The following is a 27,005-nucleotide window of genomic DNA, read 5'->3' as shown; positions in this document are numbered from 1 at the left end:
AGGTCATTTAATACAAAATGTTTAATAACTTTGTGTATTAAACAACATTTGTGTACATTGAGTCATCAGAAAACAAAGGTTTCACTATCTCACTCTCACTCCAAAAATTCCGTATTTCGGAATATTCCGTATTTCGGAATATTTGGATATGGGATACTCAACCTGTAGTAACTAATTTAATTCATTAACCACAAAGGTGGTTTCAACTTTACCAAGAAATACAATACATTTTCTGTCCTAAAAGAATTCTGTGTTAAACTTATATTATTCAGATAAATACTATTATAGGTATCCTGAAGGTGGGACAATGCTTATAATCTACTTCTAGCAGTTTATACATAGATTCAGTATGTTTAAACAGTACAAATAGTTAACCCTATATGCTTAAATGCAAATAACCCAATATAGGAAAAATATATTTATGCCAGTAAAGATTACACACAGATATACAGGTTGAGTCTCCCTTATCCAAAATGCTTGGGACCAGAGGTATTTTGGATATGGGATTTTTCCGTATTTTGGAATAATTGCATACCATAATGAGATATCATGGTGATGGGACCTAAATCTAAGCACAGAATGCATTTATGTTACATATACACCTTATACACACAGCCTGAAGGTCATTTTAGCCAATATTTTTTATAACTTTGTGCATTAAACAAAGTGTGTCTACATTCACACAATTCATTTATGTTTCATATACACCTTATACACACAGCCTGAAGGACATTTAATACAATATTTTTAATAACTTTGTGTATTAAACAAAGTTTGTGTACATTGAGCCATCAAAAAACAAAGGTTTCACTATCTCACTCTCACTCAAAAAAGTCCGTATTTCGGAATATTCCGTATTTCGGAATATTCCGTATTTCGGAATATTTGGATATGGGATACTCAACCTGTATATTCTTTTGAGGAGTTCCAAGCCACACACAGAGCAGCTCTTCTGCACATACAGGGGTATATGCAATTGCGATCGAATTCTGGCTGGAATTCGACCGTTTATTAATTCAACACAATTCGACAGTCAGACACCCTCCCGCCGGGACCCGAATTCGACATATTTAATAAAAAATGGATTCGACAGTCCCGCTGTCGAAAAATGGACCAATTGACGATAGTGTGCGTCCTGGATTCGACTTCATGGACGGCACAAAAGTGTTTAAAAAACCCTGAAAAAAATTGCGTGGTGTCCCCCCTCCTAAGCATAACGAGCCTCGGGCTCTTTGAGCCGGTCCTGGTTGTAAAAATACGGGGAGGAAATGACAGGGGATCCCCCGTATTTTAACAACCAGCTGCGGGCTCTGCGTCCGGTCCTGGTGCAAAAAATACAGGGGACAAAACACGTAGGGGTCCCCCGTATTTTTCACACCAGCACCGGGCTCCACTAGCTACAAAGATAATGCCACAGCCGGGGGACACTTTTATACTGGTCCCTGCGGCCGTGGCATTAAATCCCCAACTAGTGACCCCTGGCCGGGGTACCCTGGAGGAGTGGGGACCCCTTAAATCAAGGGGGATCCCCCCTCCAGCCACCCAAGGGCCAGGGATGAAGCCCGAGGCTGTCACCCACATCCAAGGGCGGCGGATGGGAGGCTGATAGCCAAGTGTCAAAAAAAATATATTGTTTTTTTGTAGCAGAACTACAAGTCCCAGCCAGCCTTCCCCGCAAGCTGGTACTTGGAGAACCACAAGTACCAGCATGTGGGGGGAAACGAGCCCGCTGGTACCTGTAGTTCTACTGCAAAACAAATACCCAAATAAAAACAGTACACACACACCGTGATAGTATAACTTTATTACATACATGCACACCGACACACACATACTTACCTCATACTTGCCTACCTGACCCTCTCCATGAGGGAGAAAATGCTCTGTTCCTGGACTTTTCTGGTAATATATGATTGCCATCACCTGTGGTGAAACACCTTTCTTATCAATTAACTAGCTCACCACATGTGATGGCAATCATACATTACCAGGAAAGTCCAGGAACAGAGCATTTTCTCCCTCATGGAGAGGGTCAGGTAGGCAAGCATGACTTACCTATGTTGACACGAAGAGTCGGTCCTCTTCACCAGTAGAATCCACGGGTTACCTGTAAATAAAATTATACTCACAAACAATCCAGTGTAGATCGGTCCACTTCTTAGTTTGTAATCCACATACTTGGCAAAATAATAAAACGCAAAACCCGATCCACGCACTGAAAGGGGTCCCATGTTTACACATGGGACCCCTTTCCCCGACTGCCGGGACCCGCCATGATTGCTGTCAAAGAGGGTCCCTTCAGCCAATCAGGGAGCGCCACGTCGTGGCACTCTCCTGATTGGCTGTGCGCGTCTGAGCAGTTTTTATTTGGGTATTTTTTTTGTAGTAGAACTACAGGTACCAGCGGGCCCGTTTCCCCCCGCATGCTGGTACTTGTGGTTCTCCTACAGGGGAGACTTGCTGGGACTTGTAGTTCTGCTACATAAAACAATATTCTTTTTTTTTACACTTGGCTATCAGCCTCCCATCCGCCACCCTTGGATGGGGGGGACAGCCTCGGGCTTCACCCCTGGCCCTTGGGTGGCTGGAGGGGGGGACCCCTTGATTTAAGGGGTCCCCACTCCTCCAGGGTACCCCGGCCAGGGGTGACTAGTTGGGGATTTAATGCCACGGCCGCAGGGACCAGTATAAAAGTGTACCCCGGCTGTGGCATTATCTCTGTAGCTAGTGGTGCCCGGTGCTGGTGTGAAAAATACGGGGGACCCCTACGTGTTTTGTCACCCGTATTTTTGGCACCAGGACCGGACGCAGAGCCCGGTGCTGGTTGTTAAAATACGGGGGATCCCCTGTCATTTCCCCCCCCGTATTTTTACAACAGGACCGGCTCAAAGAGCCGAGGCTGGTTATGCTTAGGAGGGGGGACCCCACACAATTTTTTTCAGGATTTTTAACCTATTCCCACGTCTTTCCACTGAAAAACATGCTCTGATCTCTCCATATTATTTTAGTCAGTAAAAAAAAATATATATATTTTCAAAAATATATTAAATAATACTTCTGGCTCCTAAATAGACAAACCAAGTAGATAATCCCTTCTAATATAAATAGATATGCTATTAGAAATAAAAAAACACACAACAAAAAATGTTTTTACATTTTTTTTATTAGATCACGCCAGCAAAATGAGGCGGACTGAAATTGACGAAATGACTGTCGAAAAGCACTGTTGTCGAATTGAATATACTTTTGTCGAAAAGCCGCATTTTTACCATTGCAGACATGTCGAATTTGACAAATGTCGAATTGCAAAAAGTTGAATCTGAAACGGCGTTTTTTTGTCGAAAAGTACTGTATTGCATTGTCGAATCAGTTTTTTTTGTCGAAAATTCGACATTTGCGGCAATTCGACCGCAATTGCATATAGCCAGGGCCGTAACTACGTGTGTGCCAAGGGGACTTGGCACACAGCGCAGTTGCCCTGAGGGCGCAACGGCCAGCGGCATGTAATGAGTCAAATTGACTCATTACATGCCGCCTCTGCTGTGTGCGCCGCCGCCGCGCTGTGGAGGGGAAGACAGAAGCGCCGAGCAGCGGAGAGAAGGAGGAGGAGGGAGGGGGAGCAGGGAGCCGCAGCAGCGCTATTTGATTGGTAGTAAGCGCCGCTGCAGCATCCCCCTCTCCTTCTGTATTGGCTGCCCGGCGCTGCTATGGATGCTGGGATGCGGTTCCTTCATCCCAGCATCCACAGCAGCGCCAGGCAGCCAATACAGAAGAAGAGGGGGATGCTGCAGCGGCGCTTACTACCAATTAAATAGCGCTGCTGCGGCTCCCTGCTCCCCCTCCCTCCTCTTCCTTCTCATCTCACTGCCTGCACCGAGGGAGCTGCCAGCACGAGGAGCCTGTCAGGTAAGTATCTCTCTCTCTCTCTCTCTTTTAGGGGGACACCGTCTGCATTGTGTAAAAAGGGGTCCTGGCTGCCGCATTGTGTAAAAAGGGGGACTGGCTGCCGCAATGTGTAAAAAGGGGTCCTGGCTGCCGCATTGTGTAAAAAGGGGTCCTGGCTGCCGCATTGTGTAAAAAGGGGGACTGGCTGCCGCAATGTGTAAAAAGGGGGACTGGCTGCCGCATTGTGTAAAAAGGGGGACTGTCTGCCGCAATGTGTAAAAAGGGGGACTGGCTGCTGCAATGTGTAAAAAGGGGGACTGGCTGCCGCAATGTGTAAAAAGGGGGACTGGCTGCCGTAATGTGTAAAAAGGGGGACTGGCTGCCGTAATGTGTAAAAAGGGGGCCTGGCTGCCGCAATGTGTAAAAAGGGGGACTGGCTCCCGTAATGTGTAAAAAGGGGGCCTGGCTGCCGCAATGTGTATAAAGGGGGACACCGTCTGCCGTAATGTGTATAAACGGGGACGCTGTCTGCTGTAATGTGTAAAAAGGGGGACTGTCTGCTGTAATGTGTCAAAAGGGGGCCGCTGTCTGCTGTAATGTATAAAACCGGCTCTACCTGGTGTAGTGGCGCTACTGTGCAGCGTAATTTGAATAATGTAGACTACTGTGCACCGTAGTATGAATTGCTATTATTTTGTGGCCACGCCCCTTCCCCATGAAGCCACGCCCCTCTAAATTTTTTGCGCGCCTACGGTGCACACTGCCCCTGTCTTACATGGGGGGGCGCCACTGTCGTTTCTTGCACACAGCGCTAAATTGCCTAGTTACGGCACTGCACATAGCCCACAGTATGCCTAAACTTCTGTCATTTGTGTTCAAGCTACCAGCAGGAGAGTTGCACATAACATATCTGGCTGGATCATTTTACTGGCATTCAATGTTAGGAAGTGTCATGTATCTAATCTTGGTTTTAAGAAGTTTACTAATATTCTTCATTGCTGCCATTTATTTAAAAAAATATTAAATATAAAACACAATAATGTATCATAACAGATGTTATTTTCCCTTGTTCTAGAATGGCAGATCTCAAGTGTATGGATCTCTGGTCTATTCTGTGAGTTAACTCTGTGACCCGGGTGCTTGTGTATATTTAAATAATGTCAACAGATTTGTTGCATTTCTCCTTGTATACAATGATGAGTCGGTGTTGAGTTGGGGGAGGTCTTGTTGTTAGGACGTTGGTTAACAGAAAAAGATGTATCTAAGCCCAGTGGTGAATTAGTAGAGGAACAATGGAGGAATTGTAATGAAAGCACAGTGAGAAATAGCAGGTCAACACCACAGATAAGAAAAGAAAATTGGGACAACTACTAGCAGGGTGATGAACTGAAAATGTGGTATTGTACAGAATGAGAAACTACTTGGGTTCAATTGCAGGTAGAGACTGTACAGAGATAGGAAGATAGAATAGCTGTTTTTTTGTGCAGATAATCAGCTGATGTTCCCAAGAGGACCATCTGCAACTGCGCAAATTACATTAAATTGAGGCCATAACTAGAGATGAGCGGATTCGGTTTTACTCGGTTCTCAAAACGGCATCTTATTGGCTATCCAAAACACGTGACATCCGTGAGCCAATAAGATGCCGTTTTGAGAACTGAGTAAAACCGAATCCGCTCATCTCTAGCCATAACTCGACCTGAGTGTAACCCTAGATTCAGAGATGTGTGTGGGAAGGGTTTTGAGGAACCTTAAGCCCTGGGGGGAAATTCACGAACAATTGTTTTGGCACAATTTTGCTATTTTTTGTGATAATGCCGCAATTTTTCTAATTGAGAATTTACTAAGGGCCAATTTTCATGTAAGTCGCATGTCAAACTTGACTTCGCATACCAAATGGTGGCAAATCACCATCGGAACAAACATTGCCAAATTAACATTGGTACCAATGCAAATCACTAGAAGTGCTATGGAGTATAGGTAAAAGAGGAGTTATGAGACTATTTCATAAATTTCTGCATTCTGAATGGTTGGTTTCTACTACCGCAAGTCGGAACCCTTGTATAAGCTTTGCCTAGCTCTGCTTCCCTGTATGGACACTGCTTATCGCTGCATTCTTGTATTTAAACTTTCCATCTCTGCATTCCTATATTTCTCACTTTAAAATGTACTTTTTTCACAGGGTCTTCCTGGAAGTCCTGGGCTGCCTGGGCCACCTGGTCCTCCTGGCCCCCCAGGAGTAGTGTATGTCAATGTAAGTTTTGTTTTGTCATACATAATAATACATTTTACTTTTCTGTTTTGGGGACTGTAAAGCATTGTTCTGTTGTGCATTACAGATCATTAAGGAAAAGAAGGGGTTAAAATAGGGAGTGATGCTTACTTGGGGTCTGTGTCTCTCTGCAGAGAGTGTTCCCTGTCCCCTCTCGGCCACACTGCAAGCAGACGGTAAGGTGGAACTGCTGACATGGACTTGTATGACTGAAACACTTATCTGGGTAATAATAAATTCAGACCTCCCTGTCTAGGAGCACACGCAAGGATTTACAAGTACATACTGTTAGGATTGGGAGAGGGTTTTCATGATGTTCGGTTTAAAATAGATCCCTATAGATTGTAGGCTTGTGAGCAGGGCCTTCCTATCTCTATGACTGTTTTTTATTACCCAGTTTTGTTGTATCACGGTTGTTTCCAATTGTAAAGTGCAACGGAACTTGCTGCGCTATATAAGTAACAGTTAATAAATACATTGATAAGTTAGAGCTCTGATATCTGGATAAGACTTACACACCTAATAACTCTAGGGGGGCAATTAAAAAAGTTCTGAAGTTTACACTAATAACTTTAATTTCTTACTGCTGGCAATAAGAAATACGTTTGTTGCCAGGCTAAAGGCTAATAAGTAAAGTGATCTTTGTGCAACCACTGGGCTGTGCGTACCCTTTCAGTTGTTATCATAGAGTTACCTGAAGGATCTCTCTCCGGAAACAAACGTGCAAATCTAGCCCATGAGCTAAGCTAATGCAAAGATGGCATTAGCTACAGGGGCAAGATAAGGTTCTGGGAGCATGGCAAACACTGCATTTTTGCAGTACTCATAGACATCCTATGGGAACTACATTAGTATCTGCTGCAGTACCCCTTTGGTAAATGTCCCTTAAAAATGCAGCAATCCTCTAAAAATAGCCCCCCTACGACTGTACTTCATACTAAACCTGCATAGTAGGCAGCAACATAAGCCCTCACACACTGTTTCCTTTCAGCAGGCCCCTAAAGAAGAACACAAAGACACAGGTATGTCCTACTTACTACAAACACATTATTCACCTGTTGCAATATGTTAATGTATGTTTTCTCTCTTAAAGAGCAAGGGCTTATTCCATACTTGCCTACCTGACCCTCTCCATGAGGGAGAAAATGCTCTGTTCCTGGACTTTCCTGGTAATGTATGATTGCCATCACCTGTGGTGAAACACCTTTCTTATCAATTAACTAGCTCACCACAGGTAATGGCAATCATACATTACCAGGAAAGTCCAGGAACAGAGCATTTTCTCCCTCATGGAGAGGGTCAGGTAGGCAAGTATGGCTTATTCTGATAAGTAAATGTTAAATAAAAAATAGCTTTCTTTTACAGATGTTCATTTTCCTATTTTAATGCTCTTCAGTTGCTCTCTAATTCATTTTCTTAAAATGATTTGAACTTCAGTATTTATTTGCCATATTACTCCTGAGCTTTTTTCTCCTCCAGACTCTGGTCCAGATGAAAGGAATCATTATTCGAAGGTAATGTCATACTCACTGCCACAATACATTTGATATGAAAACATAGAGAGAGAGAACTGTTGTCTTAAGAGTTAATCTTCAGTATATAGGCAAAATAGTAGCAAGCATGTATTTGCAGTTGCCAACTGTTCTGATTTTTATGGGCCAGCCATAACCATCCAAAAGGGGTATGGTCTACAGGGAAAGGTGTAGTGTCTCACTTAAATGTGCAACATACAGTATGTGCAACATATTAAGTGATCAGGACAGATTGGTTTGTTTGGATTGGGTATAACAGGCAAATGATTGAAGCATTGGAAGGATGATTTCTTTCTAATATTGAGACTATGGAGCGGTTGATGCAAGTGGGTCCTACACAAATTGGTTCAATGCATACTAAAAAACAGTTCACACACAAGTGCGGTTAGGCAGTTTTGGGCCAATCTGGCACTGCGACTGAAGAAAGGGGTTGTGCATGCACGGACTTGCTCTCAATATTGCAAACTTATGCAGAATGGCACAGAGATGCTTTCATGTCTGTCAAAGCCAAATACATTTGTGGTGAATGAATCAGGTGCTGACTTTTGTAGCACTAGTTATTCACTTGATTAGCATAATTTGGATTCACTGCTGACAGGTGCTAGCAGACTGCTACCTCAGACATATGGTCACTTCCATATAGCCATGTTCAGATGGAGACACTACACCTGCTACAGACAGGTGCAAGTGTCGACGGAGCATGGGATGGTGCACCGCTGGTGGATTGTCCAGAACCTCCAGGGGTGGTTCAGTGTGCATGGGTGCAAAAAGTGGGCATCTCAGGGCTTGCACATTGAGGCAAATGCTAGTGCACAAGAAGGAGGCTGAAACTAACATTTGCATATTATTGCACCAGCAACTCCGGCAATAGGTGCTAGAGTGGGCACTCCTGTTGCCAGTCTCCTGATGACGAACATATAAAGCCTGGGACCAGAAGCATCCTGGACCATAGGCACCCCCTGATGGTAGGCACCCCACACACGTCACGCATGCAACACAGTGATCACTGAGCGCTCCGGCTCATTCCTGTGACCCCCCCCAGCTGTGCCCACCGCCCGATCAGGATGGACTGATATGCCATATGTATGAGTGTACTATCAACTTTACTGGCCAGTGGCCGCACTGGGTGCATACATCCTCCCGGCTCCGCCTCACGATGTGACGTGATGGTGTCACGCCGTGTGTCCTCCCTCCCGGCCACCCATGCTCTCTCTCCTGCCCGCACTCTCTCTCTCCCACCCACTCTCTCTCTCTCCTTGTGTGCCACCACGCCACCACCATAGCGTTCCTCTCAGGAGGACTCAGAGGATGAATTCAGCAGACAGTGACAGTTCAGCAGAGGCTGAGACAGTAAGTATCTCACCACTCAGTCAGTGAATAAGTAAACTGCAGTGCTGCAGCTGAGGAGCCTGCCCTTCTCCTGCAGGGGAAAGAGAGGGAGCCAGCAATGGGGAATATACTGTCTGCGACTCTGCGTGTATACAGTATATACGTGAAGTTACCAAAAAATGTCAGCTGTGTGGTGTAATGTTAATTTCGGCTCATACAGTGTAGCATAATGTGAATATGGCTCATACTGTGTGGCGTAATGTAAATTTGGCTCATACTGTGTGGCGTAATGTAAATTTGTCTCATACTGTGTGGCGTAATGTAAATTTGGCTCATACAGTGTGGCATAATGTGAATTTGGCTCATACTGTGTGGCATAATGTAAATTTGGCTCATACAGTGTGGCATAATGTGAATTTGGCTCATACTGTGCGGCGTAATGTAAATTTGGCTCATACAGTGTGGCATAATGTGAATTTGGCTCATACTGTGCGGCGTAATGTAAATTTGGCTCATACAGTGTGGCATAATGTGAATTTGGCTCATACTGTGTGGCGTAATGTAAATTTGGCTCATACAGTGTGGCATAATGTGAATTTGGCTCATACTGTGTGGCGTAATGTAAATTTGGCTCATACAGTGTGGCATAATGTGAATTTGGCTCATACTGTGTGGGGTAATGTGAATTTTGGCTCATACTGTGTGGGGTAATGTGAATTTCGGCTCATACTGTGTGACGTAATGTGAATTTCGGCTCATACTGTATGGGGTTATGTGAATTTCGGCTCATACTGTGTGGGGTAATGGGAATTTTGGCTCATACTGTGTGGCGTAATGTGAATTTCGGCTCATACTGTATGGGGTAATGTGAATTTCGGCTCATACTGTGTGGGGTAATGTGAATTTTGGCTCATACTGTGTGGCGTAATGTGAATTTGGCTCATACTGTGTGGCGTAATGTGAAGTTCGGCTTATACTATGTGGTGTAATGTGAAGTTCGGCTTATACTGTGTGGCGAAATGTGAATTTGGTTCATAATGTGTGTCGTAATTTGAATTTCGGCTCATACTTGGTACCAGTCGGTGGTCGCTCCATTATGTTTCATTTTATTTCTCTGGGGTGTATTATATCTACTGTATTATTAGGAACTACTGAGAAATTAGATTAAGCCATGTGATTTTATTGAGAGAATGTAAACAAGTGCTAGACATGTCCCTGGGCAGTGTTAGACACACCCAAAAGGTGGTGCTAGAAACGTCCAAAAGACGGCGCTTGACACGCCCCTTCGGCAGTGAGCCCCCTAATAAAATGAGCTGCGCACGACTATGTCCTGGGCACATATTAATACAATGACAATACTGTACCTAATCACTTATTTATTATTTATTTATATAGCGCACAAATTTTCCGCAGCGCTTTACAGAGACTATTTGGCCATTCACATCAGTCCCTGCCCCAGTGGAGCTTACAATCTATGGGGGTCATTCTGACCTGTTCGCTCGCTGCATTTTAACGCAGCAGATCGAACGGGTCCCTGCTGCACATGCACTGGCGCTGTAGTGCGCCGGCGCAAGCCAGATAGCCGAAGGCCGTAGCAGGGATGCGATTGCCTCTGCCTGATTGACAGGCAGAGGCGATCGCTGGGCGGGAGGGGGCGGAACGGTGGTGTTTGGCCGGACCGAACGAAGGGCGGGCCGCAGCGGCTGCGTGACGTCACATGCAGCCGCTGCGGGTCGGGGAGCGATGAGTAGCTCCCAGCCAGCATGCTAAAGCTGCACTGGCCGGGAGCTACTCTTCAAGTGCAAAGGCATCGCCGCTGTTCGATGCCTTTGCACTTCTGCGAGGGGGAGCCGGACAGACATGCGGGGCGGGCTAGCCCTGTGCTCGGCGTCCCCCCGCATGTCAGGGAAGAAGATCGTAGCTGTGCTAAATTTAGCACAGCTATGATCAACTCGGAATGACCCCCTATTTTCCCTACCACATGTACACACACACATACACGTTAGGGTTAATTTTGTTGGGTTCCAATTAACCTACCTGTATATTTTTGGATTGTGGGAGGAAATTGGAGTACCCGGAGGAAACCCACACAAGTACGGGGAGAATATACAGTACCAGTAAAAAGTTTGGACACACTTTCTTATTCAATTGAATGAGAAGATGTGTCCAAACTTTTGACTGGTACTGTACAAAGGGGGTAATTCTGAGTTGATCGCAGCAGGATTTTTGTTAGCAGTTGGGCAAAACCATGTGCACTGCAGGGGAGGCAGATATAACATGTGCAGAGAGAGTTAGATTTGGGTGGGTTATTTTGTTTCTGTGCAGGGTAAATACTGGCTGCTTTATTTTACACTGCAATTTAGATTGCAGATTGAACACACCACACCCAAATCTAACTCTCTCTGCACATGTTATATCTGCCTCCCCTGCAGTGCACATGGTTTTGCCCAACTGCTAACAAAGATCCTGCTGCGATCAACTCAGAATTACCCCCAAACTCCACACAGTTAGGACCATGGTGAGAATTAAACCCATGACCTCGGTGCTGTGAGGCAGTAATGCTAACCATTACACCATCCGTACTGCCCATGAAAGCATAAACAATTCTGTAAGAACAATACACTCATATGCTGTTTTGTTCTTAATAAGTTTAAACCTCAGTCTAAACAAAAGTCTGTATCCATCCATTTCTTAATCTAGCTCTGAGTGAACTAGTAAATAATTTATGCCTTTACTTCTAAGACTCAGATGCATTTGGGTGATACAACACAGATGCTGCAAAACTTTAATAAATGTCCACAGTGACATCAGTCTTGAAATTGTTTGCCGTGGTGTTACAGGTGCAAAGTTGGGTGTTTGAAACCAAAGACGAGATGTTTCAGACATGGGAAGAGGTTGCAGAGGGCAGCTTTGTATATGTGAAGGAGCCGAGTAGTGCATTCTTCAGGACCAATGTTGGGTGGAGTAAAATTGTGGTAAGTTCCATTTAGTCGGTAATATACTGTAGAAAAACTTCTGCACACTCTCTTTCACTTCTTCTGCTTAGAATATTGGTGGTCATTCCGAGTTGTTCGCTCGGTAAATTTCTTCGCATCGCAGCGATTTTCCGCTTAGTGCGCATGCGCAATGTTCGCACTGCGGCTGCGCCAAGTAAATTTGCTATGCAGTTAGGTATTTTACTCACGGTTTTTTCTTCGTTCTGGCGATCGTAATGTGATTGACAGGAAGTGGGTGTTTCTGGGCGGAAACAGGCCGTTTTATGGGTGTGTGCGAAAAAACGCTGCGGTTTCTGGGAAAAACGCGGGAGTGGCTGGAGAAACGGAGGAGTGTCTGGGCGAACGCTGGGTGTGTTTGTGACGTCAAACCAGGAACGACAAGCACTGAACTGATCGCAGATGCCGAGTAAGTCTGGAGCTACTCAAACTGCTAAGAGGTGTTTAATCGCAATTTTGAGAATCTTTCGTTCGCAATTTTAAGAAGCTAAGATTCACTCCCAGTAGGCGGCGGCTTAGCGTGTGCAAAGCTGCTAAAAGCAGCTTGCGAGCGAACAACTCGGAATGAGGGCCATTGTTGTCTGTAATGTTTTGTATTTTCTAAAATATCTTTGAACCCCTGTTAATGTTTCCAAACCCCATGCATCATCACATTCAAATAACTGAACTTATCTTCTAGCTGGAGCAGTCTGACCCCATTTTCTCAGCTGATGATCCCTCCGTGCCAGAGGAATTAACAGTGAGTTGAAAGATATGCTCACATGTACATATTTACAGTATATGCCAGTAAGACCCACTATGACAGGATTTCACAAATAGCATAAATATACAGATAATTCCCAGGACTTCCAGAGAACACAATAGCAGAGGCTCTCTTACTCAAAAAGCCTGAGAGGGTCACAAACCATGGGCAATCATAACTTATAGTTCTAAGTCATTAGGAGATGAAAAATTATAATTTTAAAAATATTAGATTGACAACTGTATATAAGACATACACAGACCATCTGTAAAACATACCTCCCAACATGACCCTCTCCAGGAGGGACAGAATGCTCTGCTCCTGGACTTCCCTCTTAATTTGTGATTGCCATCACCTGTGCTGAAACACCTTTCTTATCCATTAACCTGTTCAACACAGGTGCCAGCAATCATAGAGAAAGAGAAAAGTCCAGAAGCAGAGCATTGTGTCCCTCCTGGAGAGGGTCATGTTGGGAGGTATGCTAAAATAATTTTGTTCTACGTATATTCATTCACATATGTGGCGGTGTACCTGATTGCGTGCCATTCTCTGTCACTTTGTTCTGCTTTCAGGATGGAGACTATGAAGACCTTGGTGACAATATGTCTGTGCTGCCCAGTATCAGCCCAAGAATTCCCTCAGTAAGTTAACTCTGCTGCTATAGTGCATCTCTGCTGTCCATAACTTCTAACCATTGTCGGAGTGGGACATGAAGAGCCCACCGGGGGGATGCTGCTGTAGGGGCCCATGCTTAAAGGTGTAGCCAGGTTCCAGTAGGAGCGTGGCCAGCCACCATAAAGGTTTGGCTAACCATTACATGTTCTGTGCCCCTTGGTAAATATATAATAAACCAAATTATTGTGAAGTATAATAATGTAACATATGTATAATGCATAAATCCAGTGCACTAGGATAGTCTGGAACTTGATCCCTAGAGGAGGAAGAGGAGGGCCCACAGGCAGTAGGGCCCACCGGTGATTTCCCCTGTTCCCCTGTGGGCCAGTCCGACCCTGCTTCTAACTGTGAGCTTAGGCTTCATTCAGGTCCATCACAATCGCGATGCAACAGCAATCTACCTTATCCAGTGATAGTGCGCACGCGCAGGTGCCGTCCTGTGCGTGCGTGGCCCAGCCAATGTGATCACATCACATTGGCTGTGAACGCCTCTGCCTTATTGACAGGCAGAGGCATTTGCGGGGCAGCGACGTGGCGTAGCAGGGGCAGAGCGCTAAAAGCAGGGGTGGATCGGTGCTGTTTTCAGGGCGGCTGCCTGATGTCACACGCAGCTGCTTCAATGGAATATATGGCGGCAGTGCGCCTGCCTTCACAAGGGGTCATCTACACTTGCTGCAACCGCAATTAAATTGTGGTCATAGCTGATGGGCAAGACGGTCAGAATGCTGAGCGGCCTTGCCCTGTGCTGGAAACAGGATCAGATTCGGCTTTTTAGCAGAATCTGCTACTCTTACTGAATAGGGTCCTTAATGCAGATGTGGTTGGAAAGTGCATTGCTACTGCTTACTTGGAAATGGTAATGCAGCAGGTGGTGTCTGATATAAGTAGACGCCTCCTGATTGCATTAATGATTCGTACTGTCTCCTAGGATGCAGCATCGGATCACCTGAGACACCTTCGGCCAGCCGCAAGCCAGCCACCACAGCTCCTACAAAGAAGCCAGGAAATCTCTGTATTCCGGGAGATCCTGGCCTCGTCACTCCCCCAAAACGGAGGTCACACTCGTCTGTTTTGGGAAACAGAAGCCATCGGCGTCCCCTCACCCAAATAGCAACAGACTGTCAATCACTGATAATCTGCAGCTGTAGTGCATCCAACGACTCAGGACCTGTGCTACATATGCGCAGTACGGGTCCAGAGCAAGCGCAAAGTACCGCACGTTGGTACTTTGCATTATGTGCCACAGATCCCATGGGATCTGAATCAGACATTATGTTTGAATAATTGAACTTGTTCTCTTGTGTGTTTTTACATGTGTGTTGCAGTATTATAAATCAGTGTGCTGCTTTGGCAGCATATGTTACAACTGCGGCAAATGTTCCATATGTTATAAAACACATGTTATTTAGTATAAATTATACAGATCTGAAACATGTTTATGCTATAGAAAGGCTTTTTGAAGCTATAGTGTAAACAGCCATTTTTTAAAAGTACTTTTTAAAGTCCATGGGTGTTATGTAATATGTTTCAGTTTTACGTAACCGACAGGATTTCAGTAGATTGTCGCTAAATTTAAAGCAGTAATCAGTTAGAAGGCTGGTAAATTTAGCACCAATCTCACTAAAATTCTGGCGGTTCTGTAATTGGAACCTGTTACAAAACTAGCCATGAGTCATCAACATTCAGTAGACGATACCATGTGGCTTGAAACATGGATATCATTGATACCTAATGAGTTGGTAAACTGGATTTTTGTAGAAATTGTTTTGTTCATTCACTCTTTTTATTTAATGACTTTACTTTCCCAGCTCCGTCTGATAGCTCTAAATGTTCCTCTCTCTGGTGATATGAACGGTATCCGAGGAGCTGACCTACAATGTCATCGCCAGGCCCAGGAAATGTTCCTCTATGGGACATTCAGAGCCCTGCTCTCCTCCTCCAGCCAATCACTGTCCTCCATAGTGAAGAAGACTGATAGAGGGCTCCCTATAGTGAACATAAAAGTAAGAACTTGTTGTTAATGTCAAAAGAGAGTTGCAGTTAAACTAACATAAATTAAACACTGTACTTTTTTTTCTCCAGGGCGAATTGCTTGTTAGGAACTGGAATTCCCTCTTGGATAATAAACTCTCACTTCACAGATCTAGCGTCTCAATTTACTCTTTCAATGGAAGGAATATTCTCAAAGACCCTCTCTGGTGAGTCCAGAATGATTCATCATACCACTTTCTCTTTTATCTTCACTAGACTCTGATTTGGTAATTTCAGGCCAATATGTTGCCATACTACTGGCCACACCCATCTCACGGTTTTTTTACCAGTTGTTACATATGCTTCTTCAGAGTGTAAGGTGTATGCATTCCTCTGTCTACACTTGGCCACTGCTGGTGCCTTATAATCATGACGTCACTTGTTTAAACTATTGACATTGGCCAAATAAAACAGAGCTGGTACCTTAGCGAAGAAAGAGAGCTACATATGTCCAGGCAGCACCACAAACTCAGAGAGCAGAAGTAAGCGATAGACTCTACTAGAGAGTGTATAAAGCAAATAGTAAAATGGTTAATAGTTTCATAATTGCAGACATAAGTTAGAAAGGCACTTCAACTTTGTGCTCTACCTTCCCAATTATCTTGTCAGAAATATAAATGTGTTAAACATTTGTGAAGGCACCAAGGAATTATATGGTATGGCGGGATGCAGTTAATTTTCCGACAGTCGGGATCCCGGCGGTCGAAATACCAACGCCAGATTCCCGACAACAGTCAAAATTCCGGCGGTCGAAATACCGCCCACCGCCCAGTATTCCCACTAGGGTGTTGGTCTACGCTACCACCTGAGGGGGACTATAAGCTCGCCACCGAGCCTGAAGCACAGGGCGAGCAAAGCGAGCCCATGAGGGGACACGCTGTGCTCGATGTCAGGATTTTGACTGTCGGGATTCTGGCGTCGGTATTTCGACCACCAGAATCCCGGCTGTCGGAAAATCCTACTGAATCCAGCACAGCTAAGCAGATGGCTGTTTCTAAGATCTGCTTCCATACTAGCGCAATTTAGAAGCTGTCAGTGCTGGTGGCATCTCTGTTCCTCTTATGGTGTTCTCCAAAGCATCCTTGGTGGAAGCAACATTCACCACATATTCTGCAAACACACAATGTAGTGACCACACCCGGCGCTACTAATTTCACCCAATAAGACAATAAAACAAATCTCCTTAATAGCTTACTTTTTCGATAGTAATGATTACAATTGTTGTCGTGTACTTATTTCACAGAAGATACATGTCTGAAAAATTAAGACACACAAAACATAGTGCAACCAATTTTGGTAATAGATAAAAGGAGTGTTTATTTGTTCAACTCACATAGATATGAGTAAATATAGCATGTCGTCCACCAGATGGCATTGGTCCTTAGTTCTCACAGGGACTTCAGTGCAATATGGGGAAACCTCCACTAGATGGCGTGGGACATCAAACTCCGCAGATATACTGGGGACTCAGAATGATAGATATATGGTGCAATACGGCTTAACCATAAAAAAGTTTTATTTTGACAAAAACACACTTACATAAAACGAATAATTAAAAGCATATATCACCCATCGGTGATCAATACCGGAGACCAGGGTCCAAACAGAGCCAGCTGAAACTGTGTCTTGGACGGGATTCCGGATCGTCAGAACCTTGTGCTTGAGCGCGCTTTCGGTCTCGAAGACCTTCCTCAGAAGCATAAGGTTCAACACACCAGGAGCCATTAAATACCCTCTTAATTGCCCACCCTCCTGTAGACAATCGTTATCCTGACGCGCATCGGCTTCCTATGCGGAAGTGCGTCACCGGAAGTGACGTTTGCGTTCCACCGGCGTCATCGTTCTTCCTGTTTGCGTTCCACATAGCGGCGTTTTTCAATTCCAGCACGGGTCCGCATAATAAGAGAGTGTTCAATGGTCCATATATACATTGATGAAGTCATAATCATTTTAGAAGAGACGTGGATCCCAAAAAACAAGATAAAATACAATCCATGTAAAAAACAATAAAAATACATACATTTAAAATTATGCAAGGATAAGACAGGGGTTCAGAGATCAGGATTCTAAAAACCATTTAAGTTCGAAGTCGGAGTTGAGGCCGTTAGGAATTAGGGAGCCAAGTTTGTAGATCCAGCGCATCTCAGCTTTGGCTAAGGGGACATCAATATCTTTATCCCGCCATGTTGGATTAATTAATTGGATACCCCAAAAGGATTTGATTCCGCCTACCTTGCCCCCATGTACATTTTTAAAATGGGAAGACAAAGCATGTGTCTCCAACCCTCTTTTTATGTTATACAAGTGTTCCCCTAACCTCGTTTTTAAACATCTTGTTGTTTTTCCTATATATAACAGGGAACATTGACATTCTATGGCATATATGACGTTTTTGGAATTGCACGTAATAAATTCCTTTATGTCATATTTTATCCCCTTTACCGAAAATTCTTTCAATTTATTAATACCTTTTGTTGCCCTGCACATATTGCAGGTGGCACAACGGTGAAAACCCAGGGTACGAATACTGCTCCTTTTATTACTTTCAATAGAGCTGTGTACCAATTTATCTTTTAAGGATTTTGATTTCCTATAAATGAAGGCGGGTTTTATAGGTAAACAGGAGCCTATAACAGGATCTTTTTTGATCACATTCCAATGTCTTTCAAAGACCTTTTCAATTTCTTTGTGTTGGCAATTAAAATTACATATGAATGACCACTGATAGGTATCGTCTTTATTGGCTAACTTTGGTTTGCCAATCAGATCTTTCCGGTCAAAGATATTAACTTTTGTCTGTGCTTTCATAAGATGTTCTAGACTATATCCTTTTTGTAAAAAACGATTAGTCATATCAGTAGATATGGTATTGCACACTTCAGGGTCAGTGCAGTTTCGCTTTACTCGCATATATTGGCTATATGGTATGCTATCTAGCCAACTGTTGTGATGTTGACTATCAATACTGATATAGCTGTTAGAGTCAGTAGGCTTTCTGTATAACCTGGTCTGTATTGATTGATTTTTTTATATAAATACAGAGGTCCAGGAAAACTAACTCTCTACACTACTAATATTTGTAGTTAGAGTGATATTAAATTCATTCATGTTTAATGAAGCACAGAAAGAATCAAGCTCCTCTCTACTGCCATTCCAAAACGAAAGCTTGATTCTTTCTGTGCTTCATTAAACATGAATGAATTTAATATCAATCTAACTACAAATAATTTAGTAGTGTAGAGTTAGTTTTCCTGAACCTCTGTATTTATATAAAAAAATCAATCAATACAGACCAGGTTATACAGAAAGCCTACTGACTCTAACAGCTATATCAGTATTGATAGTCAACATCACAACAGTTGGCTAGATAGCATACCATATAGCCAATATATGCGAGTAAAGCGAAACTGCACTGACCCTGAAGTGTGCAATACCATATCTACTGATATGACTAATCGTTTTTTACAAAAAGGTTATAGTCTAGAACATCTTATGAAAGCACAGACAAAAGTTAATATCTTTGACCGGAAAGATCTGATTGGCAAACCAAAGTTAGCCAATAAAGACGATACCTATCAGTGGTCATTCATATGTAATTTTAATTGCCAACACAAAGAAATTGAAAAGGTCTTTGAAAGACATTGGAATGTGATCAAAAAAGATCCTGTTATAGGCTCCTGTTTACCTATAAAACCCGCCTTCATTTATAGGAAATCAAAATCCTTAAAAGATAAATTGGTACACAGCTCTATTGAAAGTAATAAAAGGAGCAGTATTCGTACCCTGGGTTTTCACCGTTGTGCCACCTGCAATATGTGCAGGGCAACAAAAGGTATTAATAAATTGAAAGAGGGGCGTGGCCTGGACGGGCATGGTGTAGGAGCCTGATTTCTCAGCTCCCAGGCACATAACTCCGTTTTACTATCCTGTTTCTCCTGCCCGGTCCCTGGATGCAGTGGTGGTTTTCCTACTTACCTCTCCACGTCCCAGAAGCCCCGCGACCTGCCTGTGCTTTTTGGCTGCTGGTTTGGGTGAAGTTGTTTGTTCTCCTCTGTAGCGTCTCCGGACCGCGGGCGCCATCTTGGATATCGTCGGTGGCGGCTCCTTGCTCCAGCGCTGTGCTCCTGGTGCTCCTCGTTGCAGTCTCTGTCTGGTGCAGCGGTGGAGGGTGATGCTGGCTCCCGCGGGCTCCCTGAGTAGCAGGCTCATCGTGACTGTTGACTCCGGCTGCCGCATTTTCACCTGAGGGATAACCAGAGTGGAGAAAGCCTGTCTTGCAGTCCAGCCTGTGCTGACGTGCTGGTGACCTTCATCTGTGGGCTCCTGCGTCACTCTCCGTTCACTTCCTTCTGCTTTATAGCTGATGTTTCAGAGAGACTGTGTGTTGCGGAGTGGGGGCTCTGTCTTACAGCGGTATACTTTGCTGCCTCTATACATTGTGCCTGCTGACTTTATCCTGTGATATCCAGCTTTCTTTGAACTTCCAGTTTGAGTATACTATGGAGCAAATTCTTCAAGCTATTGCTGTATCCGGTGAGAGGCTTGTGGCCCAACTGGTAAACCTGCATGCTGAATTGTCTCTCTCCTGCAATGACTTGCCATTGTTGCAGGCTGAATCTCCTGAAAATACTCCGCAAGGCTCTGATGCTCGTGATGTGGGACAGTTGGCTTCCTTTCAATCCTGGAAGACGCTTTATTCAAGTCCATTTGCTAATATTGCTGGAGGCTTTGATACCATCTGTTCTCCTTTCTCCGTTGGCGAAAGTGCCCTGTGTATATTTTGTTCTACCCTGGAGGACTGTAATATTTCTGCTGTGGATCAGCTGCTTCCCTCGGAGTTCTGCTGGAAGATTTTTCCGGATAACTTAGCCATCCTTCTCTGCAGATTTGTTTCTTGTTCACTACGTCTTCAGTTTGCCAGTGACCGAACCAGTTGCATGTCTCCATATTCTCATCCGCTGGGCGATTATTTGGGATCTTCTATTATACAGCTTCTCAAATCTATGGATTTTATTTCTGTACACCTTGCCGGGACTGGGGGACTTAAGATTTATCTGGCTGCTTTATGGGCTTTAGGGTGGGATGACCCTCCTTAAATATTTGTGTTTTAATCTGTTTAGATATCCTGATTATCCGTATATACTAACGGTATATTGTGTGCTTTGAGCATTTGTTGGTTGTTTCCTTCTATCTATCCTGGGCTCTATACACCATGCCCGAGGGGTTCATGGGGTTGAATGCCCCCAAGTTTTAGTAGAATAGGTGGGTGGGGTATTTTGGGATCCAGGTAGGCCATAAGTTGGGGGGTTGGTTCTACAGGGTGGGGGGATTTGGGACATTTGGCTGTTTTCTGGGCCTTTGGATGGGATGACCCTCCTTAAATGCTGGTATGTATTTTTTATTTTTGTTTTTTTCTCTGTTTATAAGTTCTGTTTAGTCAGATATAATATCCGTATCTTGTGTAATTAATATTCTATTAATTGTCCCTTTCGATCCTGAGCTCTATACGCCATGCCCGAGGGGTTCATGGGATTGATTGCCCCCAAGTTTTCATAGTGTAGTTGGGATGGGATGTTTGGGGCTCCAGGTAGGCCATAGTTTGGGGATTCGGTTCTACAGGGTGGGGGGATTTGGGGGGTGGTATATTGCCCTCCGTCTGCTGTCCTTGAACCTTAATATCCATCGGTGGGGGAGGGGTTGGCTAGTTAGACACATATTTTGTGATATTGATATATTTTTATAATGAGAAGCTCTGTATTTGGCCATTAGTATATTGCCCCTGCACCTCACCTTTTTATTGATGTTTATTTTTTATATATGGGAGGAGGGGGGGGCGGACGAACTGGCTGGTTTGATATTATCCTATCTGGACTGGGAAGGGAAGATGGGTAGTTAGGTTTTAGTTTAGGGGAAGTGGGAATTGGGGATCCAGGTATTCCTAGATTTGGGTTAGGTTATACAGGGTGGGGGGTTATTGGGGTGGTTTGTGTTTGAGGGTTTTGTTTTATTATATTTGGATGCTTTGACAGCTGTCTTGTATTTTAGTGGCTTATATTTTACTGCAGTGTGTATTTACTCTGACAGTTCTATCGGTACAGTGGGCCTCTATGTATTATGGTACCGGGAGATATGTTGTTATGATTATCCGTATATTCTGTAACTTCCTGTTCTATATATAATGCTGTGCACTCTATAATATGCCTCTGATACCTGCATTCAAAGTATCCATGTTGGGTTTTGTTTGTTTTTTCAACTGTTTGTTTTTTTGTGTGGTTTTGTTTTGTAAAATACAAAATTTCAATAAAAAATTATTGAATTAAAAAAAAATTGAAAGAATTTTCGGTAAAGGGGATAAAATATGACATAAAGGAATTTATTACGTGCAATTCCAAAAACGTCATATATGCCATAGACTGTCAATGTTCCCTGTTATATATAGGAAAAACAACAAGATGTTTAAAAACAAGGTTAGGGGAACACTTGTATAACATAAAAAGAGGGTTGGAGACACATGCTTTGTCTTCCCATTTTAAAAATGTACATGGGGGCAAGGTAGGCGGAATCAAATCCTTTTGGGGTATCCAATTAATTAATCCAACATGGCGGGATAAAGATATTGATGTCCCCTTAGCCAAAGCTGAGATGCGCTGGATCTACAAACTTGGCTCCCTAATTCCTAACGGCCTCAACTCCGACTTCGAACTTAAATGGTTTTTAGAATCCTGATCTCTGAACCCCTGTCTTATCCTTGCATAATTTTAAATGTATGTATTTTTATTGTTTTTTACATGGATTGTATTTTATCTTGTTTTTTGGGATCCACGTCTCTTCTAAAATGATTATGACTTCATCGATGTATATATGGACCATTGAACACTCTCTTATTATGCGGACCCGTGCTGGAATTGAAAAACGCCGCTATGTGGAACGCAAACAGGAAGAACGATGACGCCGGTGGAACGCAAACGTCACTTCCGGTGACGCACTTCCGCATAGGAAGCCGATGCGCGTCAGGATCACGATTGTCTACAGGAGGGTGGGCAATTAAGAGGGTATTTAATGGCTCCTGGTGTGTTGAACCTTATGCTTCTGAGGAAGGTCTTCGAGACCGAAAGCGCGCTCAAGCACAAGGTTCTGACGATCCGGAATCCCGTCCAAGACACAGTTTCAGCTGGCTCTGTTTGGACCCTGGTCTCCGGTATTGATCACCGATGGGTGATATATGCTTTTAATTATTCGTTTTATGTAAGTGTGTTTTTGTCAAAATAAAACTTTTTTATGGTTAAGCCGTATTGCACCATATATCTATCATTCTGAGTCCCCAGTATATCTGCGGAGTTTGATGTCCCACGCCATCTAGTGGAGGTTTCCCCATATTGCACTGAAGTCCCTGTGAGAACTAAGGACCAATGCCATCTGGTGGACGACATGCTATATTTACTCATATCTATGTGAGTTGAACAAATAAACACTCCTTTTATCTATTACCAAAATTGGTTGCACTATGTTTTGTGTGTCTTAATTTTTCAGACATGTATCTTCTGTGAAATAAGTACACGACAACAATTGTAATCATTACTATCGAAAAAGTAAGCTATTAAGGAGATTTGTTTTATTGTCTTATTGGGTGAAATTAGTAGCGCCGGGTGTGGTCACTACATTGTGTGTTTGGTTCTTGTTTGGGGTCTTGGTGAAGGCTCATTTGTACCACATAGGTTGCCACTATATACATTTTAGCGCAGATCAAACTACACCATTTTGTTTTGTCTGACATATTCTGCAAACATGGGGAAGAAGTGTCCCAGCATGCCAGAGGAAAATACTAGACACAAGACCCTATTCAGCATCAGTTGCAGTTTTGCTAAATTAGCAAAACTGCAACTGCTTGTTATCGCATGCTGGGGGCTGCCCAGGGCAGGGCCACCCAGCATGCAAATGGCCACCAGCAATGCGATCGCAATTCAATTGCGATCACATTGCTGAATTAGGGCTATCCCCCGCCTGCACAGCCTGGCTGCTGTATGAATGCCTCTGTCTGTCAATCAGCAAGAGGCGTTCACATTGCTGAGATCGCATCTCCCCGACCCCTGCATGTGCAGAGTGACCCCTGCATGTGTGCACTGTGCCAGGGTCCAGGGAAAAGCTATTGCATTGCAGCTGCTGAATAAGGCCCACAGAACTATTCCAAGTTGGTAGATAATCACAAGAGTGCCCATGCAGTAAAAGCCTTTACCAGAACGGGAAGGAGATTCAATTAAGAAAAATGGTCATGGTTTAAGAAAACACCAGTCAAGACACTGTAAGAAAGACTGTTCGATCCGATGATAGATGATAAAAAATGTATTAATCATAGATTTAAGAAAGTCGAATAGACGAAACGCGTCAGCAATTCATGTTCTCGACAGCTGACAAGCCGCTTGATGAACTTTGCTGTGAACGGTATTAGCAGCTTTTTTAGTATGCTAAACCGGCTTATGCATTTTGTCACCAGTAATAAATAAAGCCTTACCCCAGAAGCAGAGCTGAGTGATGTGTCAACCTTTTGTACCTGTTGACCTTTTCCATTGTCTACCTTTAACATGTCAACCTAATGACCCTGTCGACCTTTTGACAATGCTGGCTTTTTCCATGTTGACCATATGGGGTTAGCCTATTGATCAACAACCTAATGATCAATACCCCTCGTAATGATTGAGCATTATACATGGTATAGTTTAATCCTTAACCATACGGTGGACAAATTTTCCCTGGATAATACAATAATTCCAGCTAGTTCTGGTATATTATGCTGATTCTAATCTTATAACAGATATATTTTATATGCTGCAATATTTAAAAGATAACCACTTTATATGCTAGTGGCTTCTGAATGATAAATGTGCTAAATGTGTGTGTGTTTTTATTGTTATGCAATATATTACATATTTTATTTTTTTAAAGATTCGTCAGTCGGGACAGACTTTCTTATAGTTCCTTTATAGCACAGGTAGATTGGTATTTTCTGCTGTATATTTCTGGAGTTAGAAAACACTCCTTTTTCTAGCTGCTGCTGCGTTGCGCTTAGTGATTGACAAATAACAAAGGTTTTTTTATTTGCCCATTTCATAGCGCTTGGTACAGTATATAAATGTCTTTTGAACTGATATGGTTGTGTGTTCACATTTCAACAATGATTCATTAATTTATCCACCTTTATCTTTTCTCTACCAATGCCAACGGTGCCACACCACTGGAAGCTCAACAGAAATGCCAGTTACCAATAGGTGCTTTAATATTGGTTGTTGATAATGCTTCTTCTTTACAACAGACACATGCACTTTCCCCAAATGGAATTTCCGCTACTTTATGTATTGTTCCCCCCTCTTAGGAAGCAACTCAATTCTCTGCATTATTCTGCATTATTCTGTGCAATCTGCGGCTGTACACCTCATCGAGCAACATTGCACATTTTGTTTCTAACCTCTATGTGATGCAAGGCAAAATGTGCAATGTTAGTGACAGTGAGGTGTGTGTTCTGATTGTCCTCCAGCACTTCGCTGCAGGGCCAGATTTTGGGGAGCTTGTGGCACTTAAGACAGGTGGGCCCACTCCCACTCTTCCAGCCCTCCCCCTCTTGCCAGTACCACCCCACTGGCTGTGCCCACTGGATGCCCCTTCCTCCATGAGGCAGCAGCACAGGTCCTACCTACATCGGGGGCAGGATCAGTCTATTATGCCTCTGGGGTGGTTGGGGGTGTCTATTTTTTCAGTCCTGGGTCCCACAACTTTGGATGGTCCCATGAGAAATTCTTGCCTGCCCCCAGTATGGGACTGCACACAGTGCAAAAAATATAGTACTACTACCATCAGTTGGTGCTGCAGCTCCTTTCCATGCAAACTAGTCTAATGGTATATTTATGTTACAATGTAGTTTTTTATGTACAGTATAGTTTTCTAACATCCTATGTACTTCCTCCATTTCAATTTCATATTAGTCTACATTAAAAAATCACATTTTGATCCTTACTTCCAGGCCCCAGAAAGCATTTTGGCATGGTTCTAGCCAAAGGGGAACCTCTATTCGAAGCAGGAACTGCAAGGAATGGAGAAGTGATGTGAATGCAGAAGGCCTAGCATCACCATTTACAAAGCACTGGCTTCAGGAAAATGACTCCTTCAGCTGTGTCCAGAAACTAGCCATCCTGTGCATTGAAATAGCCTTCCCTTATTACTATATGTGGTGATCACATATTCCGCAGGAAGTTAGTAGAAAACATATCATTTCCAGAATCAATGTTACTACCAAGAATCCCAGTTCCTGGCTGTCAAAGTCAATATTTCATGGGTGCTAAGAGTTATAACAACAGATACACGAAAGATTGATGAATTCAGATGCATTATGAATGTCTATTAGTACTTGGGGTGTAGTTGTTAATATATTTCTGTGAGGTTATTGAAATGGTCCGATAAAGGTAATTCCCAAAGCTACAAAATTTCAGCTCCACCATGAAATACATATATTTTTACATCTGTTTTGAGCTATTGCAGCCATTTACAGTATATGAGCATGTGTATGGCTTACAGTATAAAAATGACTTTTAATGTGGGGTTACACAATTTTGCTGTTTATTATAACTTGTTGTATCAGATTGATCCTAGCTCCCTGCAGTCTAGGGCCAGGAATATGTTTCATATTGTAGCCACATGAAAAGATGGGAATGGGTATTGCTGGATAAATAATCTTCGAGGGGTGGAGGGAGTGTTCCTAGTTAGTGGGTGATTTAAGAGCAAAAGTTTTACACACCCGCGATGACTGCAGACATTAGGCATTTACCAGTATATCTAACCTTTCCCCATCAACTAGGTACAATATTCTACCAATGCAATTAAAAATATCAAAACGTAATAGCAGGTTACATAAAATATCTCTTCACATTTATGGGTTTATTAAGAAACGCTGAGGCTCCAAAACTATTTTAGGAGGAACAAAAGGGAAAGTTGTAGTTAACTAAGGCAGTGGTCTTGAATGAAATGGTTGATGTGACGTATAATCATAAGTCTCACTAACAACACACAAACTCTTTACACTTCCCAAAAGTGTTCATGCAGCCAAGCATGCACAATGCAGTCACATAGATGTATTTTTACAAAATGGTGATTCATGTCTGCATATTTTGCTGGTATTTTATGACTCTTTATCCTGAATGTAATAGCCTGCAATTTATATATGCTAGCACAATTTCTGCACTATTGCTGCTTATTATTCATTAGCTGTGTGTTGACTTACCTTTACTGCTTTATTTTGTGAAATGTGAGATTCCTTGACATCATTGTCTGTTTTGATTAGGCTTGGGTTAAACTGTGGACATTGATCTCCACACATTTTATGCAATACCCCTACTTCTTCTAACACTATCTGACTAGAGCGATTTATCGAAACCACTATATGGCTCTTTATATGTATTCTATTAACTTCAATTACTTATGAAGATTGTGACTACTGCATAAGATGTCTTTGAATCGAATCATCCAGTCTCTCTTGTATACTCATGTTTCTATTTGTATTT

General features: G+C 43.2%; 1 protein-coding gene across 1 annotated transcript in view; it reads left to right on the top strand.

Moving 5' to 3' along the window:
* Positions 1 to 27,005, top strand: part of LOC135057780 (collagen alpha-1(XV) chain-like) — a 55,446-nt gene extending 28,441 nt beyond the window's left edge. Inside the window, exons 6-16 of the mRNA XM_063963533.1 lie at positions 4,961 to 4,999; positions 6,068 to 6,139; positions 6,292 to 6,333; positions 7,152 to 7,179; positions 7,637 to 7,671; positions 11,859 to 11,993; positions 12,691 to 12,750; positions 13,326 to 13,394; positions 15,237 to 15,431; positions 15,511 to 15,626; positions 25,472 to 27,005. Of these exons, the coding sequence (XP_063819603.1) occupies positions 4,961 to 4,999; positions 6,068 to 6,139; positions 6,292 to 6,333; positions 7,152 to 7,179; positions 7,637 to 7,671; positions 11,859 to 11,993; positions 12,691 to 12,750; positions 13,326 to 13,394; positions 15,237 to 15,431; positions 15,511 to 15,626; positions 25,472 to 25,682 (1,002 nt within the window). The 3' untranslated portion in view covers positions 25,683 to 27,005. The remainder of the gene's footprint in view (positions 1 to 4,960; positions 5,000 to 6,067; positions 6,140 to 6,291; positions 6,334 to 7,151; positions 7,180 to 7,636; positions 7,672 to 11,858; positions 11,994 to 12,690; positions 12,751 to 13,325; positions 13,395 to 15,236; positions 15,432 to 15,510; positions 15,627 to 25,471) is intronic.

This window comes from Pseudophryne corroboree, chromosome 3, assembly GCF_028390025.1.
Source record: "Pseudophryne corroboree isolate aPseCor3 chromosome 3, aPseCor3.hap2, whole genome shotgun sequence".
Classification (NCBI taxonomy): domain Eukaryota; kingdom Metazoa; phylum Chordata; class Amphibia; order Anura; family Myobatrachidae; genus Pseudophryne; species Pseudophryne corroboree.
The sequence above is the reverse complement of the archived record's forward strand: the minus strand, read 5'-3'. Positions and strand labels throughout refer to the sequence as shown.